The sequence below is a fragment of the Bos taurus genome, chromosome 14 (genome assembly GCF_002263795.3).
Source record: "Bos taurus isolate L1 Dominette 01449 registration number 42190680 breed Hereford chromosome 14, ARS-UCD2.0, whole genome shotgun sequence".
In the NCBI taxonomy this organism is placed as follows: Eukaryota; Metazoa; Chordata; class Mammalia; order Artiodactyla; family Bovidae; genus Bos; species Bos taurus.
Window position 1 is genome coordinate 64,267,213 of NC_037341.1, and position 24,028 is coordinate 64,291,240.

Sequence of the window (24,028 nt, forward strand, 5' to 3'; positions counted from 1 at the left end):
AGCGACCCCATGGACTGTAGCCCACCAGGCTCCTCCGTCCATGGGATTTTCCAGGCAAGAGTACTGGAGTGGGTGCCATTGCCTTCTCCGATGCACAAAGGTGCAGAACTATATAAAAAACAGTGCAATGCCTAGAGCATGGTAATATGAGATGAGGCTGGACAGCTGGGCAGGAACCAAATTGCATTCATCCAAAACCCTTTTTTGTGTTAGAAAAAGATGGGAGATTGGAAGACAAGTGGAACTCTTGTATTGATTGTGGTGTTGCTAGGAAGACTGATCCATACTGTAATGGGGTAAGGAGAGGTAGGAAGATGAGGTTTAGCACATTCTGGACAGGAGGGTGAAGCAGAGGTCCTGGAGGGGTCTGACTGGTAGTGCATGAGATCTCAGGATAGTAGTCAAAAGATCATCAGATGACCAGGGGTTTATTCTAGATGTGATGATAGTGATTGTGATCTGTCCTTTAGTACGCAGGAGGCTAGGAAAGCTCCACAGATGCAGAGAAACGTGATATCATTTCCTTATACATAAGTCCCTCCATCAAAGCATTTTTTAATGCATACAGTTAAACACATAGGAAAGTTAAAAGAACTGTGTGGGTGGGACTTCCCTGGCAGTCCAGTGGTTAAGACTCCATGCTTCTGATGGCAGGGGATGTGAGTTCGATCCCTGGTCAGGGAGCTGAGATTCCACATACTGTGTGGCCAAGAGGGGAAAAAAAAACTGTGTGGTAAACACATATATACCCATCACCAAGATTTCACAGTCATTAGTATTTTGCTCCGTTTGCTTTTTTATGTTTCTTGTTCTTCTGTCCATCTCACCATTCATCCATCAATCCATTTTATTTTTATACATTTCAGAGTATAAGCTGTAGACATTGATGAGATATGTATCACCCCTAAAATTAGTGTTCAATATTAGTTTATGGTTCTTTTGTATGTAAAATTTATGCACGGTGAAACGGAAAACTTGAATCCCATTTGAAAAATTTTAATGTGTATACACTTGTATAATCTAAACCTCAATCAAATATAGAACATTTCCATAATCTTAAAAAGCCGTTTCAAGTCTCTTTCCAGATGATTTTTCCTACATTCCCCAAAGACTATTGTCCTAGTTTTCACCATGGATTAGTAACATAGATTATAGATTTAAATTCATGTAAATGGAATCATACAGTTGGTTTTCTCTTGTGTAAAACTGTGTTTGCTCAGCATGATGATTTTGAGATTCTCTCATGTTGTTGCATGATTCTGGCATATATTTAACTTTGGCTTCTCTGGTGGCTCAGATGGTTAATGAATTTGCCTGCCAATGCAGGAGATCTGGGTTCAATCCTTGGGTTGGGAAGATCCCCTGGAGAAAGGAGTGGCTACCCACTCTGGTATTATTGCTTGGAAAATTCCATGGATAGAGGAGCCTGGCGGGCTACAGTCCATGGGGTCACAAAGAGTTGGAAACAACTGAGCGACTAACACTTTCACTTTCTAACTTTTTTATTGTGGAAAATGCACATAAACTTACCATTTTAACCGTATTTAAGTGTATGATTTCAGTGGCAATAAGCCACATTCACCTTGTGCATCCATCACCACTATCCATCTCCAGAACTTTTTCATCATCCCAAATTGAAAAGGCAGAGGAACCAGAGATCAAATTGCCAATATCTATTGGATCATTGAAAAAGCAAAGCAAGAGAGTTCCAGAAAAACATCTACTTCTGCTTTATTGACTATGCCAAAGCCTTTGACTGTGTGGATCACAACAAACTGTGGAAAATTCTTAAAGAGGTGGGAATACCAGACCATCTGACCTGCCTCCTGAGAAATCTGTATGCAGGTCAAAAAGCAACAGTTAGGACTGGACATGGAACAACAGACTGGTTCCAAAGCTGGAAAGGAGTGCATCCAGGCTGTATGTTGTCACCCTTCTTATTTAACTTATATGCAGAGTACATCATGTGAAATGCTGTGCTGGATGAAGCATAAGCTGGAATCAAGATTGCTGGGAGAAAAAGCAATAACATTAGATATGCAGATGACACTATCCTTGTGGCAGAAGGCAAAGAGGAGCTAAAGAGCCTCCTGATGAAAGTGAAAGAGGAGAGTGAAATAATTGGCTTAAAACTCAACATTCAGAAAACTAAGATCATGGCATTTGGTCCCATCACTTTATGGCAAATAGATGGGGAAACAGTGGAAACAGTGAGAGACTTTATATTTTTGCGCTCCAAAATCACTGCAGATGGTGACTGCAGCCATGAAATAAAAAGATGTTTGCTCCTTGGAAGAAAGCTGTGACCAACCTAGACACGTATTAAAAAGCAGAGACATTACTTTGCCAACAAAGGTCCATCTAAGTCAAAGCTTTGGTTTTTTCGAGCAGTCATGTATGGATGTGAGAGTTGAACTATAAAGAAAGCTGAGTGCTGAAGAATTGATGCTTGTGAACTGTGGTGTTGGAGAAGACTCTTGAGAGTCCCTTGGACAGCAATGAGATGAAACCAGTCCATCCTAAAGGAAATCAGTCCAGAATATTCATTGGAATTACTGATGCTGAAGCTGACACTCCAGTACTTTGGCCACCTGATGTGAAGAAGTGACTCATTTGGAAAGACCTTGAAGCTGGGAAAGATTGAAGGCAGGAGGAGAAGGGGATGACAGAGGATGAGATGGTTGGATGGCATCACTGACCCAATGAACATGAGTTTGAGCAGGGTCCCGGAGCTGGTGATAGACAGGGAAGCCTGGCGTGCTTCAGTTCATGGGATCACAAAGAGTTGGACATGACTCAGCGACTGAACTGACCTGAACCGAACCCATTAAATAGTGACTTCCTGTTACCCCTCTTCCAGCCTTCAGTTACCGTTGTTCTACATCCTGTCTTTATAAATTTGACTATTCTGTGTGTGCAGGCTAAGTTGCTTCGGTCATGTCTGACTGTGACACTATGGGCTGTAGCCCATCAGGCTCCTCTGTCCATGGGATTCTCCAGGCTACAGTACTGGAGTGAGTTTCCAGGCCCACTTCTAGGGGATCTTCCCAACCCAGGGATTGAACCCACATCTCATGTCCTCCCACATTAGCAGGCAGATTCTTTACCACTAGGGCCACCTGGGAAGCCCTTGACTATTCTAGGTAACTCATATAAGTGGAATAATGCAGTATTTGCCCTTTTGTGTTTGGCTTATTTCATTTAGCATGACGTTTTCAGGGATCATTCATGTTGTTTCATGTATCAGAATTTCATTCCTTTTCAAGGCTGAATAATATTCCATTTTATGTACATACCGTATTTTGTTTATCCTTTCATATATCAATAGGCATTTGACTTGTCTCCATCTTTTGGCAGCTGTAAATAATGGTACTATGCACACAGGTGTACAACAAATACCTGTTTGAGTCCTGCTTTCTGTTCTTTTGGGTATATACCCAGAAATGATTGCTGGATTGTAATGGTAATTATATATGTTTAACTTTTTGAGGAATGGTGGCTGTACCATTTCACATTGCTACCAGCAGTGTACAAAGATTCCAATTTCTCTGCATTCTCACCAGCACTTGTTATTTTTCATTTTTTTTTTTAAATTGTAGCCATCCTAGTAGATGTGAAGTGATATCTTGTTGCTGCTGCTGTTGAGTATCTTTTCATGTGCTTATTGACCATTTGTATATCTTCTCTGGAGAAATGTTAAAGTTTTTTGCCTGTTTAAAAAACTTGGGGTTGTTTATATTTTTCTTTCTGAGTTTTTAGAATTCTTTATATATATTTTGAATGGTAAATGCTTATCAGATATATGCTTTGCAAATATCTTCTCACGTTCTGTAGGTTATCTTTCACTTTCCTAGTAGGGCCCTTTGATTCACAAGTTATTAATTTTCATGAAAAATAATTTCTTTTTCTTTTTGGCTCATGCTTTAGATGTCATATTTAAGAATCTATTGCCAATCCAAAGTCATGAAGATTTATCCTTATGTCTTCTCTGAGTATTTTATGTTTTAGTCTTATGTTTTAGGTCTTTGATCCATTTTGAGTTAATTTTTGTATATGTTATAAAGAGAGGGTCCAACTTCATTTTTTGGCATGTGGATATCCAGTTTTCCTAGCACCATTTGTTGAAAAGAATGTCCTTTCTCTGCTGAATTGTCTTGGCACCCTTGTTGAAAATTATTTGACCATTTAAGAGAGGATTTATTTCTGGACTCTATTCTATTCCAGTGGTCTGTATGTCGGTCTTTATGCCAGCACCGCTTTGTTTTCATTATTGTAATTTTGTCATAAGTTTTGAAATTAGGATATATGGATTCTTCAGTTTTTGTTCTTTTTCAATATTATTTTGGCTATTCCAGGTCCCTTGAAATTCCTTGTGAATTTTAGGATGAGTTTTTCATTTCTGCAAAAAAAAGGCATTGGGATTTTGATGGAGAATGTATTTAAATTTGTAGATTGCTTTGGGTAATATTGTCATCTTAGCAATATGGTCTTTCAATCCTTGAACATGGCATGTATTTCCTTTTATTTATATCTTCTCTAATTTCTTTCGGCAGTTTTTTAGTTCAGTGTACAAGTCTTTGCCTTCTTGGTTGTCATTATTTTCCCTACTATTATAAATGGAATTGTTAATTTCCTTTTTGAATGTATGTAACTTTTTAATATTAGGTCTTATGCTTGAAATAACTATATGTAATTTCTAATCAAGACTTTTAACGTTCGATCTTTTACTATTCTTGTATAGTCTCAATTGGTGAGAAACTATCTCCCAATAGGTAGTAAAATTTTTTAGACTTTTTAAACAGCCATTCAAGACTGCAGAAGTTGAAAATGAAATTTAAACTTAATAGAACCCCCTCTTTTCATGACAAATATAATGTTAAAAATTCTTAGGATAAACAAATTTAGAAGTCAATAAAGTTTCAATTATTTCAAAATAATGATGAAACTCTACAGCAGTATATGCATGTATTTTTCAGGTGATTGCCTTGTATACTACTACAAGGATACATCAGTTGCCAGCAGACAGAAATATCTGTTGTATGTGAAGGCAAAGACTTGGGGCCATTTTCCTTCCAAAGATCTCCCCTCCCTCTTTCCTTCAAGCTGTTAGCATCTTTGGCTGTGAACTGTCTTTTTGGACATCTCAAACAGAAACTCCTCCAGCAGCTTCATAGAGCAGTGGTGTGTGCTACAGCTGGCTAACAAATCCATGTCCACCAGCTTGAGCAACTCTTTGGCTACACTCATTGTCTGGGTGTGGGATATGGCTCGTAAATCACCGTCTCCAGGGAAGCAACTTGGATGAGGAGTCCCAAACAAGATTGCTCATAGCCAGAGATCACCATCCCAGGAGCACCACCATCCCTGACTGTCCCTGGTTGTCCTGCGATCTGAAGAGGTCTACTCTCACTTGACCATGAATTCCATTGTCTGCACACCGTGGCGCGTCATGGCCATACTGGGTTGCAGGCTCTAGTCTAGTGATTGGCTTGTTTAGAAAGGAGGAAAGGAAGAATCTATATGTATTTTAGGAAGAAGACGCAAAATAGGATCCTCCTGATAAGTATAATTCTGGAAATATGGTTTATGCCTATCTCCTGATGGCTGATCGCATTCCCAGTCTGAACTGTGTCAGTTTAGGATTCTGCCTTAGAAATTGGATGAATGGCTTTGGCTAGTGTGTGGATGGCTTAAAGGGAAGTTGGAAGCTTGGGTTATTTTTCTGTTTGTGCTGTTAGCTAACTGATTGCCTTTACAAACTGTTGCTTTCCACCATTGCTTTCCTCATGCATGTCTGTCTTTTCTCTGCGTTATTGCCTCTCTTGTGTTATCTTTCTAGATACAGACGTTGGAGTTATTTGAAATATAATTGAAATGCCATTTTCCCCTCTTGAGTCTTTTTTGATTCCCCCTACCAAATAACATCTTTCCCTCCTTTTGGAGGAAGCATTTTATGTGGTAATTTTCTTATGGCAGGTACTATATTCTTTTTTGGACTACATTTTTTTGTTTGTATTTATCTGGTTTTCCCTTCATTAGAAGACCTTCTTTGTATATCTTGCATCTTTTAGAGTTGTGAAGAAGTTGTAGTTTATGTTTATGTCATTTGAGGGTCCAGCGAAATGATTTTTTAATCAATAAAAAATTTTACCTATTAGCATACACATAAACTATTTTGTGTAACCCTCTTTCAGGAAGAAGTTTTGAGCAATTTGGACTAAAAATGGAAAAGCTGACTTCACTTTCACAGATGGCACACCTGTAATACATGAAAAAACAGGTTTCAAGGGTGCATTCAACTCTGAAAAAATGTTTCTGCCTTCCATTGCATCATTCAGCAGAGAATCTGTGTTGCAAATTTTGTAGTCAGGTTCATGGAATGATGTAATGGAGGAATTGATTGTAACTCAATTTTCTTCTTGATTGTACCACTAACCATCGCCAGTTTATTGGTTATTGGAAGATGTTAAACCTGGATAATGGAGACTTAGTTCATTTTACTACAGCCAAGTGACTGGACTGTGGAAATTTGTTGAGAGTAACTGAGTTGCTTCTCCAAATCAAGGCCTTAAAACAATTTTTTTTTAAACTAAAGGGTTTGGAGAGTAAAAGGTTTATCATATCCTCATAGGTTCACAGGACTTTGTTACTGATGTGACAAGATACTTGAACACATTGAACTAAAAACTGCAATGGGAAAATACGTTCATTTATTGAGAGACCCGCAGACCTTTCCATTCAAGTGTGATGCGAGGACAGAGTGAATGGCACTTGAAGGCCACACTTATTTCCCTTTTGGAGCTAACTGCCCTGATACCAGCAGAAACATTTATGTTTAATATTGGTAGAAATTAAGATACAGCTTCAGAAAAGAAATACAGATTTTGATGTATTTGAATCATACATTAAGTGTCCATGGTTGTTAAGTGCAATGGAGGATGTGACTGAATGCCCAGGAAATGCCCTTTCCTGGGGTCCCTCAAGGGGACCTGAGGGACGGAGAGCGCGCTGCCCCCCAAGGGTCAGGGCTGTGCTGCTGGAGTTGGGTGTGCCGACTGGTGCTGCCAGAGAACTCCCATCTGTCCACTCAGAGCTGAGTTCAGAAACTGAGAGAAAACCTATGGAAGCCTTATGGCAATCTGATTGAGTATCGGTTTTAGTTTTTACTTACTTTAACCTATCTATTTATTCACTTACTTGACTGCCTTGGGTCTTAGTTGTGGCTCACAGGAGCTTTGACGTGTCACGCAGGATCTTCCGTTACGACTCGTGGACTCTCGAGTTGTGGTGCGTGGGCTGACGTTTCCATGTACAGGCTTAGTTGCTCTGCAGCGTGTGAGATCTTAGTTCTCCAACCAGTGATCAAACCTGCATCCCCTGCACTGCAAGGCGGATTCTTAACTCCTGGACCACCAGGGAAGTCCCGAGAGTATTGACTTTAATAATAAAATGTGCGTATGTACTCAGTCATGTCCGACTCTTTGCGACCCCATGGAATGTAGCCTGCCAGGCCCCTCTGTCCATGGAATTTTCTAGGCAAGAATACTGGAGTGGGTTGCCATTTCCTCCTCCAGGGGATCTTCTCAACCCAGGGAGTGAACCTGCATATTTTGCATCTTCAGCATTGGCAGGCGGATTCTTTACCACCGTGCCACCTAGGAAGCCCGATAATTAATTAAATAGTTGGGCCTGTATTATGTATATTTTTATTTTGCTTTCTAATAATTCATTCTTACTGTATTTTACCAAAAAAAAAAATCTGTCTGAAATTGATTAGGGGAAAAAACAAAACAGGTGTTTCATCACAGGTGGTTTGGAAAGCATTGAGTTAGAGTCTCTCACAGTTGTGAGGCATCTGGAAATGACTATATGAATTTGAGGATTCTTTAGAAATTTCTGGTTATTTAACTGACTAGGTGATATTTAGGTCCATGGGTATTTATGAAATACACTGTTTGTTTTACAACTAAAAGTTAAAAACAAAATGGCTAGTTTAGCAAAATAGGAACCATACTCCATTACAGTTAACTAATTTAAAATTCTCAACCTTCCCACCTGTGGATTTTTGATCATTAGCCCAGTAGTGTAAAACTTGGCCACCCTTGTAGCATAATGCCTCTACCTAGGAAATTTACCCAGGAAATCCTAAAAATACTTATTGAATTGTTTATTAGTTTGCTAAATGAAGTCCAGAAAGTTGAAGTAACTCTGAAAGGTTAAAGTCAAAAGATAATTACCCTTTTTTTGGCACCACACTCCAGTACTCTTGCCTGGAAAATCCCATGGACGGAGGAGCCTGGTGGGCTGCAGTCCATGGGGTCATGAAGAGTTGGACACGACTGAGCGACTTCACTTTCACTTTTTACTCTCATGCATTGGAGAAGGAAATGGCAACCCACTCTAGTGTTCTTGCCTGGAGAATTCCAGGGACAGAGGAGCCGAGTAGGCTGCCATCTCAACTGAAGCGACTTAGCAGTAGCAGCAGTAGCAGTAACAGTTCAGTCACTCAGTTGTGTCCGACTCTTTGCGATCCCATGGACTGCAACATGCCAGGCTTCCCTTACCATCACCAACTCCTGGAGACTACTCAAACTCATGTCCATCGTGTTGGTGATGCTATCTCCAACCATCTCATCCTCTGTTGTCCCCTTCTCCTCCTGCCTTCAATCTTTCCCAGCACCAGGGTCTTTTCCAATGAGCCACTTCTTTACATCAGGTGGCCAAAGTATTGGAGTTTCAGCTTCAGCATCAGTCATTCCAATGAATATTCAGGACTGATTTCCTTTAGGATTGACTGGTTAGATCTCCTTGCAGTCCAAGGGACTCTCAAGAGTCTTCTCCAGCACCACAGTTCAAAAGCATCAATTCTTCGGTGATCAGCATTTTTTATGGTCCAAATCTCACATCCATACATGACGACTGGAGAAACCATAGCCTTGACTAGGCAGACCTTTGTTGGCAAAATAATGTCTCTGCTTTTTAATATGCTGTCTAGGTTGGTCATAGCTTTTCTTCCAAGGAACAAGCATCTTTTAATTTCATGGCTGCAGTCACCATCTGCAGTGATTTTTGGAGCCCAGGAAAATAAAGTCTATCACTGTTTCCATTGTTTCCCCATCTATTTGCCATGAAGTGGTGGGACCAGATGCCATGATCTTAGTTTTCTGAATGTTGCGTTTTAAGCCAGCTTTTTCACTCTCCTCTCTCACTTTCATTAAGAGCCTCTATTTCCTCTCACTTTCTGCCGTAAGTGTGGTGTTATCTGCATAGCTGAGGTTATTGATATTTCTCCTGGCGATCTTGATTCCAGCTTGTGCTTCAGCCAGCCTGGCATTTTGCATGATGTACTCTGCGTATGTTACCCTTTTAGCCTCCACCAGTGTTATCTGCCTTGCTCTGCTTTGACCTTTGCCAGTGAGAATTTTGTTTGAGCATGTATTACTAAAGTACTGCTGTGAGGGTAGTAGATTTGTGAGATTCTGAGTTTGTTGTTTAAATCAACTGAGACTTTTAGTAAACTAAATCCTTAGTTTTTGTCTTAGCCAGTTCAGAATTAAGTTCTTTGAGATAAATCATATAGGTGATTGTTTATAATTCTATTCTGATACTGCAATTACTTAAATTAGCCTGAAAATCTACCTCTGAAGTAGGTGTTAATATAGTGTAATATCTTGCTTATACTTTCACACTATACTTCAACCAATTTTTTAAAATTGGCCAGTATAAGAGGAAAATAATCATCCATATGGAAATAATAGCATTGTGTCATAGTGTCAACTTTCATGTTAGATTTGGGAAACTGAAATATAGTTATGAATAATAAAAACACACATAGTATACAACAGGGTACGTGATGATCTGCTTTTGACACAATGGAAACAATTGGTAATAAAATAAGGTGCTTTATTTGGAAGAGAGACTTTGTTATTGGCAGTGGCTTTCCAATTTTGCCAACTATAAAAGCAACTGTGTTGGTGGATGAGATAGTCATGGAAAAAAGTGTATACAATCTTTATGCTTAGAAAACATGCATTATCAAAGCTGCTTCATGCAAAAGTGAAGCGTGACCCAGATTATTAAAGCTCTCATTCTAAGGAGTCAGTGGGTTATTTTTTGTCACTTAGTTTATTACTTTCTTTTTTTTGTTTTTAGTTTAATTTTATTTTTAAACTTTACAATATTGTATTAGTTTTGCCAAACATCGAAATGAATCCGCCACAGGTATACAGGCAATTTATTGAGTTTTTCATTCTGAATTTAATCTTAACCCCAAACACTGATTCTATCTTTATTGATTCTGCCTTTATTTTTGTAAAATAAATATTTTTTGATAAATCCATGGGAAATTTACTATGTGTACTATTTTATACTTGTTGGTGTTTGTTTATGTGTCATCCTATATTTCTCATGTGTTCTGTTTTCCAGCCAAGTATAGAAGCAAGGCCTTTTAAGAGGATGCTTTTGTATTTCTTCCTTCCAGAGATTGTAACACTGTGTTCTATTTATAGGGAGGGCTCACTGTTGACTAACTGAAACAGATTGAAAGCTCTATATTATAATCTATTGATAGATTAGATTAGAATTAGAGAATAATATTTGCATGTTTTAAACCATTTTTGCATAAGCTTATTAATATTATGCTTTTATATTTTTGCAGGAAGATTCTTTGGCGACAGATGATTTCCTTGTGGACTACTTTAATGAATTCCTAAGCCTTCCAGTGAGTGTATTATTATGTTCTGTGGAATATATTATCACAGCAAAATATTGTACACACTGGGTTATCTTGTGAGACAGATTTATCAGGGATAATATTTTTTTAAAATACTAATTAAAGCATTTAGATTGTTGGAAATGCTCTCAAACGGTGTCAGCTTCAGGAATGAAACAGACAGTTGAAAATGGCTCAGCAAGGTAGTCTTTACTTGTCCAGAAGGGTGCCTTACAGACAGAGGTCTTGGAGTAAGCACATCAAGTGGGAAGTTTGCTGGGTTTTTAGCCCAAAGATGCAGGTTCCCTCCCCTGGCTCCTCATAGGTTGAGGATCACAGAGTTACAGTCTTTCTCGGATGTCGCCTAAGTTTTTATTGGACAATTGGTAACTATATTCCCCACCCTTTTAGTTTTTTGAACATGTCCAGGATAAAGCCCACCAAAATACCCTTATGAGGAAAGAGAATCAGAAGGTGTAAAGAACAAAGGTTTGGTAATAAGCCACCATTTTAGGAAATCTTATTCACAAGGCAGCTATATACCTTTCTGTTCAACTATTCTAAATTGCTTCTTTATTTCTTACAACTTCTCCTTTGATAGAAAAGACCATATCTTTCTTACAAGATAAAGTTGTGTCTTTTTATGGTGTTAATCATTTGGGTTTGAAACATATTTAGGAATTATTATTATTGAAGAAAGCTGGATCAGTTATATTACAATAAAAGTAAATAAAAGAAAAAAGGAAAGTTGGCATTTCATCAAAAGCATTCTGTACAAAATCTTGTACAGTTGTATTTGGGTATTATTTTAGTCTTTGAACAGAGGCAATGAGGAGAGAATATAAAAACACTTAAGAAACTAAATTTCTTGCCTCTGCAATTATTGGTATCCTCTTGGACATATATTAAAGTGAAATTTATGTTTAAGGCAACTAGCATTTTATATCAATAGTAAATAAGATGTGGGACACTGCTGGTGCTGTATCATAGGTAGATACTAGATAAGAGATTTTTGGTCTTAGCAGTGACAGTAAGTACTGAGCGGTTTAGGAAAAGGGAAATGGGCATGCATAAAAACACTGGTACTGTTGTGTAGAAACAGAGTTCATCAGCAATGTCAGATGAAGGAAAGATATTACTCAGCCATTAAAAAGAATACATTTGAATCGGTTCTAATGAAGTGGATGAAACTGGAGCCTATTATACTGAGTGAAGTAAGCCAGGAAGAAAAACACCAATACAGTATACTAACGCATATATATGGAATTTAGAAAGATGGTAACAATAACCCTGTATACGAGACAACAAAAGAGACACTGATGTATAGAACAGTCTTTTGGACTCTGTGGGAGAGGGAGAGAGTGGGATGATTTGGGAGAATGGCATTGAAATATGTATAATATCATGTATGAAACGAGTTGCCAGTCCAGGTTCAATGCACGATACCGGATGCTTGGGGCTGGTGCACTGGGACGACCCAGAGGGATGGTACAGGGAGGGAGGAGAGAGGAGGGTTTAGGATGGGGGAACACGTGTATACCTGTGGCAGATTCATTTTGATATATGGCAAAACCAATACAATATTGTAAAGTTAAATAAAATAAAATTTAAAAAAAAGATTTGTATTATTCTTAATGGAAACTGTTTCATTCAAATACTTACTAGGGAAAATGTGAAATATAAAAAAGTCTCAGGTAATTTTAAAGGGATTGGGCCCTAAAATGAGCAATGTCTTAAAGCCTAACTACAGAAAATGTGTTTTGAAGGGAAAGTACTAGATGTATTTTTTTTTTTTTTTGCCTAGATTAATTTTTGTGCATATGTATGTACTGTGCTCACATGTTTATTTGTTTTGTTTCCTTTTTTTCAAAAAGAATTTGTGTTTTCTCTTCCATGGGGCGTGCTGGGTCTCTGAAACCATCATGGGGGTCAGGTTGAGACACTAAGCCACGCTCTCCCTTTCCGGCAACAGGCTTGAGCCGTGTTACAGGACGCTCCAACAGCTTCCTCTGTGGTCTGACTCTTCACCTTTCATCGTCCAATTGTGTGTTATAAAATACCCAGCAGAGCCACAAAATTATTGTGAGAATTTTATTCTTCTGGATTATGCAGTTTTTCCTCTAGGCTCTGCATTCTCCATTCTTCCTCCAAAAAAAAAACAAAAAAATACATTTTAATGAAGTTTTAGAAAGAAAAGTCTTTCTGTTGGGTCTGATTTCAGTTTGTGAAAATGTACATTTCATTGTCTCGAGATTTATGATTATATAGACTTTTACTTGGCCTAGAAAATACCACCCCCCCACCTAATTCTCTTCTTTATTAAAAAAAGATCTATCTTAAATTATAGAAGAAATATAACAATAGTATAGGAAATTAACTTCAAATGTAAGAAGAGTTCAGCCCAAATCCTTCCATCCAGTTAGAACAGACATAACCTTTTCGTGTACACTTGTTTCAAGGCTTTAGTTGAAAATGACTTCGTGTGGTTTCTTTTGAACTCTATGCAATAATGTTTTTCATCCCTCAGGCAGTTTGATCCCTTCATGGTCGCCCCTGCATGGGCTGTATCCCATGCAGCCCACCGGGGCCACTTCTCCTTCTTTTCTGTCTCTCCAAATCCTCTGCTTTTATTTTATACTCACTGTCTCTCTGTCTCACTCCCTCTCTGTATCTCGTCCCTTTGCATTTATATTTGGTACTATACAGTCTACCTATTAACTACTCACGCTTCATGCCGCAAGATGGGAGAAGGGGAAATATCACAGGTTTTCAAAAAGCATCTAGGGGCAGGGAGGAGAAGGAATAATGGATTCTCAGACCAAGTTACTGGCAAGATTCTAGAACAGATTAGTAATGTTTGGTTTATGAGCACTTAACTAAGAATTAGAAGCCAGCATGGGCTTACTGAGAATTAGTGAGCCAAACTAATCTCACGCTCTCTGCCTTTTTTATTTTCCCCCTCTCTCTTTTGGATAGTTATGAATCGGTACTTTAGGGAACTGTAAATTTAATGTATTATGATTTCAGTGAATGACAATAATGATAATAAATTGAGCCATCTTACTTCCTGCTCAAAACTTTGTCTAGTGGCTCCTCGTTACACTAAGAATAAAATACAGAATCCTGTATAATCCGGCTCTTGCCATCTCTTGGTCTTTATTTCCTATGCCTCTTTTGCTTGTTAATCCTTTTCCAGGCTAGCTGGAAAACTTGGCCTTTTACGTTTCTCAAATGTGAGTGTGCTTACTGTACTCAGGGCCTCTCAGCCTGGAGGGCTCTCCCCCGAGATATTTGTATCACTTTCTCTCTGATTTAAATCACTCTGTCCAGAAAGCCTTCCCTCCCAACCGTGTCTAAACAATACGTGCTCCACTTATGCTGCTGTATTTGTCTTCAGAGCCCTATCATCATCTGTGAAATTCATTCTCAGATATTTCGCTAATCACAGCTAGTAGGGGTTGACTCTTAATAGCCCAACTTGGAAGTCCAAACTCCTTAATATGGACCCTTTGCAATTTGGCCTCAGTATAGCCTTTCTAGCTTTACCTCTAGCTTCATACTAGTGTCATCCTGTCTGCTCTGTCCTCCCGTCCCTAGCCGACCTCGCCCACCTTGGCCCCATGCACTGTTCCTGTGCTCATCTCCCAGTGTAATGGCTGGAAGAGCAGAGAGACAGGACTGTGTGACCTCAGCTTCTTCACTCATTGCCCATGTTATCGCAGGTATATTCCTTAATTACTAAGTTCCTCAATACCTTTCTTTATGGAAACAGTAGAACCATCTTGCAAGACTGTTACGAAATGAGGTAATATGTCTTAAGTAGCTGGCACAGATTTAGTGCTTCTCTCTCCTTTTCCTTCACTAATCAGCCTATCTCATCTTCCGTTCCTACGACATGAGGGACAGTCACGCTTTAGTTGGCTTGATGGATTATTGTCATTCTAGAGAATAATCTGTTCCACACAAATCTGTCATTGGCTTTGACTTTTAAAAATCATTATTTATCAGAGACCTGGATGAAACACTGCAAGTGAACTGGTGTTTTTCCAGCTTACTCAGCTGGTGAGTGACAGGGTCCACACAGGTCCACATGGCTCAGAAACTTGTCCTCCTGCACTGCAGTGACTGTAGAAATGGCAGGAGAGGAGTAGACTGACAGTTTGGATAACAGAGTCTAGTCTCATTTTTGTCATGGTAGTCTGGAATATGGGCTAAAATAAGCAAAGCTAATGTGTTTTTAGGGTGCATTAATAGAAATAGAGTTAGGATCGAGAACAATACCAGTCTGGAGCCTAGAAGGCACTCAATAACGTTTGTGTTTTTTTGTTGCATCGGATTGAATTGTCAGACCGCATGTGGAATATTGTGTTGTATTCTTGGTGCCACATGTTGAGTTGCTCTGCCAAACCAGACTCGGGAAGACTCGGTCAATGAATGCTATGGAAACTACGTCAAATGAGTGAGGGGTGAAAGATGAGTGAGTATTGGACCTGGTTTGGGAACGAATAGAAATGTTGTAATGAAGCAGCTCTTTCTAAATATTTGAGTGAGAAAGTGACTGAGAAATAAGTGACTGAGAAATAAGTGACTGAGAAAGAAGGGTTAAGAGTTTCTGTGACGCTTCAGGGCAGAACCAGGGCCAGCATTTATGAGGAAATTGATTTTCACTCACTAGAAGAAAGATGTTTAAAGATGGTTTTCTAACCATAGAGTGGGCTGGCTAGTGAAGGACTAAACTCTCTGTGATTAAGATATTCAGGTAATCATTTGGGGAAATATTTTATAGGGGATATACGTATTGGGTGGGAGATTAGACTTTTTCAGGTAAAGAAAATTTGATTAATTTCTTCTACTCTGTTTTTTGTTTTGTTTTTTTCTTGATCCTAGAAATTACACTGTCAATTTTCTGGGGCCAGGATAGATCCCTTTCTTCTGTATCTCCCAAAACTTCTTGAGGATGATTTTTTTTTTTAATTTTTACACCTTCCACATAAAATCCTTGAACTAAATAAATAAACCTTCTAATCTTCTTCTGCTTCCCCTCCTCTACCACCTCCACCATCCAAAAAAAAAAAAAACCCAAAAGAAAAACCCAACAGTCTAAGCCTGACAGTATAGATACATATAACAACATTCTCGATCTAAAAGAGCTCTTAGGTCATCTAGATTTCTGAGACCTTCTCCACATCTGTGGTGAAATGCCCACGGTCCCATAAGTTTGGATGGTGGCACAAATGGGCCTTGGAATGAGGCTGTCTGTCTCCTACACCGTTCCTTTCCGTTACACCATGACACCCTCGGGACGCACTGTAAGATCCAGAAATTGATGGCTGGTGGCCTGTCTCCATGTTACTTTTTGATGAGGGGAACCCAGGACAGTTGCTCTATTATAAACGAGTGTGGCACTTTCCACATCCCAGCTTTCATAACTTCATTCTGTTTGTTCTGGTGCCAGGATCACATTCAGATATTGTTTTCATTTAGTGTCTGGGAAGGTTTTTTTTTTTTTTTTTTTGCTGTCAACTCTTTATGGACAAGTGTTTGCTTATTAAATTTTCTTCTATGCTATAGTGTGAAAACACTTTTTTCCCCCCTTTTGGTTTTATTTTGTGTGTTTTATGCTCAGTGACTGTTGTGGGATTGAGTAGATGAGCCCACATACAGATTTAGGTTGGTCCTCTGTGGGTGGTTTAGAATGTTTGTGACATTTATGGTTTGCAGAAGCTGAAGGGGTGGCCTGTTCTATACCCTCCTTGCAAGGATAGGTATGTCATGTGTTTGCCAGACCATGCTTAGCTATGTGCCTTTGGAATTTTACCATAACTTCTTTTTTTGGAATGATTCTCCACACTTCTTTAAAATCTGTAAGCTATTATAATTTCTTGCAGCTTTATGAAGGAACTATATGTTAGATGGTTGAGTAAAAGGAGAGAGAGAAAGAGACAATGTATTTGGGAAATGAGTGCGATGAAGGAGAGATGAATAACTTGGGTCTTCCTCTGCCAAAATTTAAATATCAGAGACTAATTTTTCAAGGTATTGATGGAGCCCTAGCTAGTACTGCTTAGTTCAGCATTTGTTCCAATGGATGTTGTGATAAGCCTTGTAGCTCAAACATAAAGCACTCAAATTACATAATGTAACTCATTTTATTAACTAAGGATATTTTCTATGCATTTTATGTGGCACATGATTCGTTCCCTCCCACTGGTGAATATGTCCAGTAAATAGTTTATGGTTAAACATCTAAAATGACAATAAAACTTAGATTAAAAGAACTTGTTATTGGTAACTGACTTGTTACATTCAAGCAGTCAGATGTTTCTCATTCACTGACTAAGATGCATGTTTTAAATATAGCTTTGGAACTCAATTAGTAGAGACAGAGTTGGAGCAGAGATGAACATGTATTAAATTAACCTAGTCATTAGTTTTTAATTTAAATACTGTTCAGCTAAATAATTTGGCACCCGGTAAGTTTCAGTGGTGCTTGGCTGGCAGTTTAAGCACATCACTAATTATTCACAGGTTTTTTTTCTCCCCTCCTCTTTTCAAAGAAATGTGGAACCAGCAGTTTATTGTGGTAAAAATATTTTCATGCACTTGCTTTTTCTGTGAAAATATTTTTCGCACATGGATGACTGGTACTACAAAGTTAGCTTTCACCACCTTCAGGTCAGTTCGTTTTAGAGCATTTGGAAAATGATACTCTTGAAATAAGAAAATTAAGTAAGGAAAAGAGCAGTCCGTAACAGCTTGCAGAGGATTGAGTTTGAGGCTCAAACTGAAGATTTTTTCCTATCATATGATTAAAAGCTGAGTGTTCTCTAAATCAGCCTACTCAGCTTTCTGGGAGAGAGTCTTCCTCCATCGTTCATTTCTGTCCCCCCCACTTTGCATGGCTTTTATTGTCACATGCTAAACTAATTTGAGGAATTTTGTAGATAAGCTTAGAAATGGTGACAACAGAGGACATGATATGTGAGAAAGATTCCTTTTGAGCAGACAACAGGACTTCGGGGACTACAGCCCAGGGTTCTTTCTCCTACATGTAGATCCTCGATGGCCAGCCCCTCCATGCATGTGAGCACACATGGAAGTCAGCATGAAGCAACAACCAGCACGTGGGCTTTGAAGTTTGCTTAACCTGGATTCTGTCTCCCCCTGCGCCCTGCCCCCCGTCCCAGCTAAAACCTCTCCGGTGGCTCCCCATCATTCTAAAGCAATGGTTCTCACACTTGAGCATGCATCAGAATCATCTGTGAGCTGGTTAAACACAGAATATTGGGATCCACCCCCAGAATTTCTGATTATGAGGTGAGAACCCTAGAATCTGCATTTCTAACAGATTCCTAGGTGATGCTGATGCTGCTGCTGGTCCAGGGACACACTCCAGGAATCACCGATTCGAGAGACGATGTAGAGAGTTATGGCATAAATAGAAAGTTCTTGGTGAGCTCGTCCTCTGCCTTTGTCTCCAGGTTTCTGTCCTGTTATTCTCCCCTTGGGTCTTCTGCTTCAGCAGTGGCAAACTGCTTGCAGGTCCTCAAAGGTGCCCTGTCGTCTGGCACTCCTCGCCTATTGTTTGTGCAAATACCTTGATACACTCACTGTTTCTCTTGCTGAGTTCCCTCCTCTCCCTTGTCTGCCTGATATGAATGCCTGTTTATTCTTTCAGACTCAGCTTTCTTTATGTGGTGCTGCTTCACTTTCACTTTTCACTTTCATGCATTGGAGAAGGAAATGGCAACCCACTCCAGTGTTCTTGCCTGGAGAATCCCAGGGACGGGGGAACCTGATGGGCTGCCGTCTATGGGGTCACAGAGAGTCAGACACGACTGAAGCGACTTAGCAGCAGCAGCAGCAGCAGCTGTGCTTAGTCGCTCAGTTGTGTCTGATTTCTTTGCGACCCCATGGACTGTAGCCCACCAGGCTCCTCTGTCCCTGGGATTCTCCAGGCAAGAATACTGGAGTGGGTTGCCATGTCCTCCTCCAAGAGATCTTCCCAACCCAGGTCTCCTGCACTGCAGGCAAATTCTTTCTTGTCTGAGCCACCAGGGAAGGACAAGAGGGTGCAGGAGGCCACACTGAGCTGTGGGCACTCCAGCCCACTGTCCTTTTGGGGCCAACCTTGGGCCCTGCTCTGAGGCGGTTTCTGATAACCAAAGCATCAGGCTGCCTCTCCTCAAGGACTCTGGGGGTCTCAGGAGGGTCAATGTCCTTAATTTCCTGAAGATTCTTGACAAATCCCCCTGTGCCGTCAGTCCACTTTGTAAATACTTCTGTTGTAGTTAAATTATGTGTTGAAATGGACTTACACAGGCGTTGTCACTCAAAATGAATTATTTGTGCTCTGCAGAGTGAGTGAGGGTGATTTAAAGAGTGAGGGTGACTCTGTGTAGCCATTTACAAACACACATAGACCAGTCTGTGAACATCCTTGAGGGGGTCTGAGACAGAGGAGGAGACTCTACCATTCCCTCGGTGACTCTGACCTTCCTGCCTCTTAGCAGAGCTGTCGTCTCACACTGAGGGTGACCCTAGTGTCAAACATACATACATGTATAATGTGAGCTTTAAACACAAGCCCACTGCTTTATCTGGTCCCTAACTGAAGAATTAATGACACATTTTAACGTCAGAGGAAAAATTCACAATGATGACTTTCTTGAAAGTTCAGTTCAGTTCAGTTGCTCAGTCGTGTCCGACCCTTTGCGACCCCATGGACTATACAGCACACCAGGCCTCCCTATCCATCACCAGCTCCCGGAGTTTACTCAGACTCATGTCCATCGAGTCAGTGATGCCATCCAGCCATCTCATCCTCTGTCGTCCCCTTCTCCTCCCACCTTCAATCTTTCCCAGCATTAGGGTCTTTTAAAATGAGTCAGTTCTTCGCATCATGTGGCCAAAGTACTGGAGTTTCAGCTTCAGCATCAGTCCTTCCAATGAATATTCAGGACTGATCTCCTTTAGGATGGACTGGTTGGATCTCCTTGCAGTCCAAGAGACTTTCAAGAGTCTTCTCCAACACCACGGTTCAAAAGCATCAATTCTTTGGCACTCAGCTTTCTTCACCGTTCAACACTCACATCTATACATGACCACTGGAAAAATCGTAGCCTTGACTAGACGGACCTTTGCTGGCAAAGTAATATCTCAGCTTTTTAATATGCTGTCTAGGGTGGTCATAAATTTTCTTCCAAGGAGTAAGCATCTTTTAATTTCATGGCTGCAGTCACCATCTGCAGTGATTTTTGGAGCTCCCCAAAATAAAATCTGTCACTGTTTCCACTGTTTCCCCATCTATTTCCCATGAAGTGATGGGACCAGATGCCATGATCTTCGTTTTCTGAATGTTGAGCTTTAAGCCAACTTTTTCACTCTCCTCTTTCATTTTCATCAAGAGGCTCGCTCTTTAGTTCTGCTTCAGTTTCTGCCATAAGGGTGGTGTCATCTGCATATCTGAGGTTATTGGTATTTCTCCCAGCAATCTTGATTCCAGTTTGTGCTTCCTCCAGCCCAGCGTTTCTCATGATGTACTCTGCATATAAGTTAAATAAGCTTAAGGGAGATAATATACAGCCTTAACGTACTCCTTTCCTTATTTGGAACCAGTCTGTTAATCCGTGTCCAGTGCTAACTTGAAAGTTAGAACAACACTATACTTTATGACAGTTTTCAAGGATTTCAAGGGCTAGCTTTAGTTAAATATGATTTCATGTTATGGACTGACTGTAGGACCCCTCTCTCTTGTGTCACATTTCAGTTGAGATGTGAGCTCTTTGATTTTCAAAATTGGCCTCGTTTCTCAGATGCAGGTCTTAAAAGTTGGGGTGCCTGGTGAGGGGTTTGAACCCTCTGCTCCTCATGGGGCTGCTTTGGATTTTGAGTTACAGGGGTGACTGCTCCAGGGGTGGGGTTTATGGTGAGTTGTGTCCTGGCTTCTCCTACCTGTTTGATGTGGTTTTCATCTTGTTTGCCCAGTGTGTAGTCACCACTCAGCCAGCTTTTAGGCTTTTTTTTATTTTGTTTTTAGGCTTCTTTACAAAGAACCTTTTCTATGTGTAGCTGTGGAATCAGTGTGTCCATCGGAGGAGGCATCTTCAGGATCTTCCTAAGATGCCATCTGGCTGTAGGATGAGTCTTCATTAAAAAATATGTCTGTGTATACACATACACAGGCTTCCCTGGTAGCTCAGCTGGTAAAGAATCCGTCTGCAATGCAGGAGATCCCAGTTTGATTCCTGGGTCGGGAAGTTCCCCTGGAGAAGGGATAGACTACCCACTCCATTATGCTTGGGCTTCCCTGGCGGCTCATGTGGTTAAGAATCCACCTGCAGTGTGGTAAGCCTGGGTTCTATCCCTGGGTTGGGAAGATCCCCTGGAGAAGGGCACGGCAACCCACTCCAATATTCTTGTCTGGAGAATCCCCTTGGACAGAGGAGCTGGCAGGCTACAGTCCATGGGGTCGCAAAGAGTTGGACACGACTGACTAAGTATACAGCACGGCACATATACATACACATATATATTGTTGTTAAGTCACTCAGTCGTGTCTGACTCTTTCACGACCCCATGGGCAGTAGCCTGCCAGGCTCTTCTGTCCCTGGGATTTCCCAGGCAACAATACTGGAGTGAGTTGCCATTTCCTTCTCCAGGGGATCTTCCTGACCCAGGGATTGAACCTGCATCTCATACATTACAGGCAGATTCTTTAGCTCTGAGCCACCAGGAAAGTTACATATATATATGTATGTGTATATATATGTATGTATGTGTGTATATATATACACACACATACATATAAACACATAATAGGTATTTGTACATATACACATATATTTGTAACTCCAATTTTATAACATCCTGCTATTTATTACATTTTAACTAATAGTGTATCTAGCAATCTCCTAGTAAAACTTGGCAGAATTGACGCTCTCCTCAGTACACTTACTACATGAGTATGCAGTTCATTGAAGGTGTCCTAAAATAAATTAATGTTATGAAAAAGAGACCTGATTCTAGAGGTCCCTTTGGAGGGCAGAATGAGAAAAGACACAGACAGTCCACCATATACTTGCTATGGAGTGATTTACCCCAAGTCACAGAGCTACTTATTGGCAAGCTGGTATTAAAACTCAAGACGCCTGACTGTAACTGACTGACTTTAAATAAAAGTTGGCAGCATTTAGTAATTACAGAGAAAGGCTCAGAAATGTTGTCTTTCACTCTCTCTCTCTCTTTTTTTGTCACAGTGAATGGAATGGTGTTGAAATAGTCTTAAATGAAGAACACATTGTATTTAATTTTCTCCTTTTGGGCAAGGGAGACTTAGCTTTCACGGCTCCTGGGAATGAAGAGACAACAGGAGTGTTGTATCTTCTCTGATTCATTCTTCCCTAGTAATCCACCCCCTTCTAAGAGAATAACCTTGCTTCACAGAGACGAGGGTGTATTTTTTTCTAGTTCCAAAGAAGCACAGAGGTAAGTTGTTGTTCAGTTGTTCAGTCGTGTCCGACTCTATGTGACCCCATGGACTGCAGCATGCCAGGCTTCCCTGTCCTTCAGCATCACCTGGAGTTTCCTGAAACTCATGTCCATTGAGTCGATGATGCCATCCAACCATCTTATCCTCTGTTGCCCCTTCTCCTCCTATCCTCAATCTTTTCTAGAGATAAGAGTTGTATGCAAAGGAAATTTCTGCCATAATATATCCTGACACTTATGGCATAAGTACATTTGGAAGGAAGGGTTCAGTGGGTTCCCTTACCTATAGTCAAAAGATTTCCAAGCTCCTAAGAGGAAAGATGTAACTATTAAGAATACAGAACTTTGTGTAAGTATATATGCATACATGTAAGTATCACATCTTCTTGGAGCAGTGAGTTTCTGGTTTTTAAGACATTTCCACAAATTTATTTTGCAGACCTTTTCAGAGGCAGTTAGATTTAATGTGGTCTATGGAGTTTTTGAAGTAGTTAACAATGCTCCACAACTTCTGGAAAAGCAGTTGAAAAAAATTGTACTAAACCAGCGACCTCGAAATCCTATCTATGATGTTGTAAGGAAAGGAAAGAGTGATGTTAAACCTGTTCAAGTGAACGCCCCTCACGAAGATGAGACCATTAATGTCAACTACAATATCATGGTAAGAAAGTATATTTGAGTTACATCTTACTGGATAAATAAAGCATTAAATGAAATTATCATCAGATTCCTTGGGCGTCCCTTTCTAAAGTTTAACTGTATTTATTAAATTTTATTGTACTTACATACAAAGTATTTGTCAGTAACAGTATCATCTTATTCATATGAAATGACCAGTTTAGCAGTTTCTTGATATTTGATTATCAGTATGAGAAGGTTCATGTAATTTACTTTGAATATTTAGCAAGTACAGTTAATTTGGGGCAGTATATATATATATATATATATCCTTTATAGTTTAGGTGTATTCTAGAAAGTATGGGTATATAGACATATCTTGGATATATTGCAGGTTGGCTCCAGACCACTACAGTAAAGTGAATATTGTGATGAAGCAAATCACACGATTATTTTGATTTCCCAGTACATATAAAAATTACGTTTACACCACACTGTAGCCTATTAAGTGTACCATAGCATTGTGTCTTAGGAAACAATGTACATACTTTAATTAAAAAATACTTCATTGCTAAAAAATACTAACCATCATCTGAGCTTTCAACAAGTCTTTGTAGTAACATCAAAAATAACTGATCACAGATCACCATAACAGATGTAGTAATAATGAAAAACTCTGAAAGATCGTAGTTACCCAAATGTGACACAGAAACATGAAGTGAGCAAATACTGTGGAAAAAATGGTGCAGCTAGACTTGCTTGCCCCTGGGATGCCCCTCACCTTCAGTTGGTGAGGAACAAAGCATCCGTGAGGCACAATGAAGCAAAGCACAATGGAGTAAGTTACGCCTGTACAGTGAACTTATTTCAGTGAGTTCTGTCGAGCAGTTGGGAATTAAGATTTCTATTTTTAATTATTATATTAGTTTCAGGTGTATAGCACAGTGATTGGATATTTTTACGCATTGTGAAATGAGACTTACCACCTGTCACTATTACAGAGTTATCACAGTGTTATTGGCTATGTTCCCTAAGCTGTGCGTTGCATCCCTGAGACTTGTTTTATAACTAGAAGATTGTACCGCTTAATTCCCTTCACCTATCTTGCCCATTCCCCCGTCCCCTCCACTCTGCAACCACTGGTTTGTTCTCTATGACTCTGTTTCTGTAGTGTTATGTTTGTTAGTTTGTTGTTTTTTAGATTCCACA

At 39.8% G+C, this 24,028-nt stretch overlaps 1 protein-coding gene and 1 long non-coding RNA gene across 5 annotated transcripts in view; one reads left to right on the top strand and one right to left on the bottom strand.

Annotated features, from left to right (window-relative positions):
• RGS22 (regulator of G protein signaling 22) overlaps positions 1-24,028 on the top strand; it is a 141,457-nt gene that overhangs the window by 8,331 nt on the left and 109,098 nt on the right. For 3 of the 4 annotated variants that reach the window (XM_002692801.6, XM_059874374.1, XM_059874373.1), the window contains 2 exons: positions 10,658-10,720; positions 22,641-22,862. In XM_002692801.6, the coding sequence (XP_002692847.2) occupies positions 10,658-10,720; positions 22,641-22,862 (285 nt within the window). Of the gene's footprint in view, positions 1-10,657; positions 10,721-17,953; positions 18,164-22,640; positions 22,863-24,028 lie in introns of those variants that run through there. The other variant, XM_059874375.1, reaches the window with a different exon arrangement.
• LOC132342150 (uncharacterized) overlaps positions 12,733-24,028 on the bottom strand; it is a 162,701-nt gene continuing 151,405 nt past the window's right edge. Inside the window, exon 3 of the long non-coding RNA XR_009490400.1 lies at positions 12,733-12,852. This is a non-coding gene — a long non-coding RNA (uncharacterized lncRNA). The remainder of the gene's footprint in view (positions 12,853-24,028) is intronic.